A 1,480-nucleotide genomic window follows, 5' to 3' on the forward strand; every position below is an offset into this window, starting at 1 on the left:
CTTGAAGGCCTTGATGAGCTTGTTCAGGTGTGTTTGATTAGGGTTGGAGCAAAACTCTGCAATACAGCGGCCCTCCAGGATCGAAGTTGCCCATTACATATAACAGCATTATCTCAAGCATTATCTCAAAATGCAACTAAATACTATGCCAGAAGAGGGAGCCACAGTTTTACAAAAACGTTATTCAAGGGTATCATGCAAGGACACGCTGTATATTCTGCTGTTTTTAAGGCCCACACATCTTTACAATACATCAGTATTTTGTGGAAGTACCATGCAGTCAACAATATCAAGAATAAAATATTTCGTCAGTTTTTTTTTCTTCTGGCAATGAAAGATGAACAGCTGCTGCTTATATTTAAAAATGAAGCACTTCTGTCTTATCAGTTGTGATTTGCTGTAGATTTTGTCCACAGGCATTTAAGAAAACTATTTAAGCACGTTTAGCATATCATTTATTACATTTCAAAAGTAATTTAACCATGATGTCCTCTTTCAGAAAGAACAAATAGTTGTATATTTATGAAATACAAAAAAAAGGTAAACAAAATGTTTTTACAGTGCATTCTAGTCTAGATTATGCTAGTAAATACTGTATTAACTAACATTTTAAACAATAATTACAAAGCAAGGTCATCACAGACACATGGAAAAATAAATAAATTCAAGCTGCAGGTGATGCACCATTATGGTTGATCTTACAACAATCTTCAACATTTGGAGTGATTTTGTTTTTGTTTCCAGTCTATTACACTACATTTGTCCAGTGACTGTGTCCAGTGTGCAGGTTACTTTCACTGGACTTTCTAGCATTTTCTCTTTCTAAAAGTCTGGCCCTGTGCTCTGGTTCATGGCAGGACTGATTTGATACAGTCTTCTGTTTCTTGACCTCTGGATCGTTTCCTTAGAACATTCACAAGTGATTCTTCAGTCCTCATCTTTTGTTGAAACTGGGACTCTGGATCACAATTTGGGAGATCTTTCCAAAAGGGTCCATGCTGTCTATTTCAAGGCCCAACTGATGGTCCTGTTCAGGGTCAACAGAAAAACGCTGCTCCCCTGAAAGGTGGTTGGTAGGTTCCTGAGAAAGTGTGTTGACCATGGGCAGGAACTGGGATGCAGCATTCCCGTCGTTACTGTTCAACTTGCTTTTTGCACCACCCAAATTCACAAGGGCTCCATGTTTGCTTGAGATGTAGATGTTGTAACCATCTGGCATGATGCGTTCCAAAAAAGAGCAGTCCTCTTTAGTGTAAGTGTGCTGCAAACAAAAGCAACAGCATGAAAACTCACAAATTTATGCAAAGAACCACAATATGGATATCTCATCAACCTGCCCTGCCCCTGCATGTGTTTTAAGTTTTTTGATAGCTGTTTGCTCACCACCTGGAGAGGTCAAGGTTGTTATTGCTGTTTCTTTTCAATGAGGTTTTATCTATGCAAACATACCCCGCTGTGGGCAAAGGTTGATGCAATGACA

The 1,480-nt window shown here is 38.8% G+C and overlaps 1 protein-coding gene across 1 annotated transcript; it reads right to left on the reverse strand.

The window, feature by feature from the left end:
• Nucleotides 1-368: 368 nt before the first annotated feature.
• On the reverse strand, nt 369-1,294 carry LOC107578914 (fibroblast growth factor 19-like; the record flags this gene model as incomplete). Its single annotated transcript, XM_016264817.1, has 1 exon — nt 369-1,294. A coding segment is annotated over one exon (360 nt), but the record flags the coding sequence as incomplete, so codon positions are not given.
• Between the last annotated feature and the right edge of the window lie 186 nt (nt 1,295-1,480).

The sequence above is a fragment of the Sinocyclocheilus grahami genome, unplaced genomic scaffold, assembly GCF_001515645.1.
Source record: "Sinocyclocheilus grahami isolate Dianchi unplaced genomic scaffold, SAMN03320097.WGS_v1.1 scaffold12746.1, whole genome shotgun sequence".
NCBI classification, from domain to species: Eukaryota; Metazoa; Chordata; class Actinopteri; order Cypriniformes; family Cyprinidae; genus Sinocyclocheilus; species Sinocyclocheilus grahami.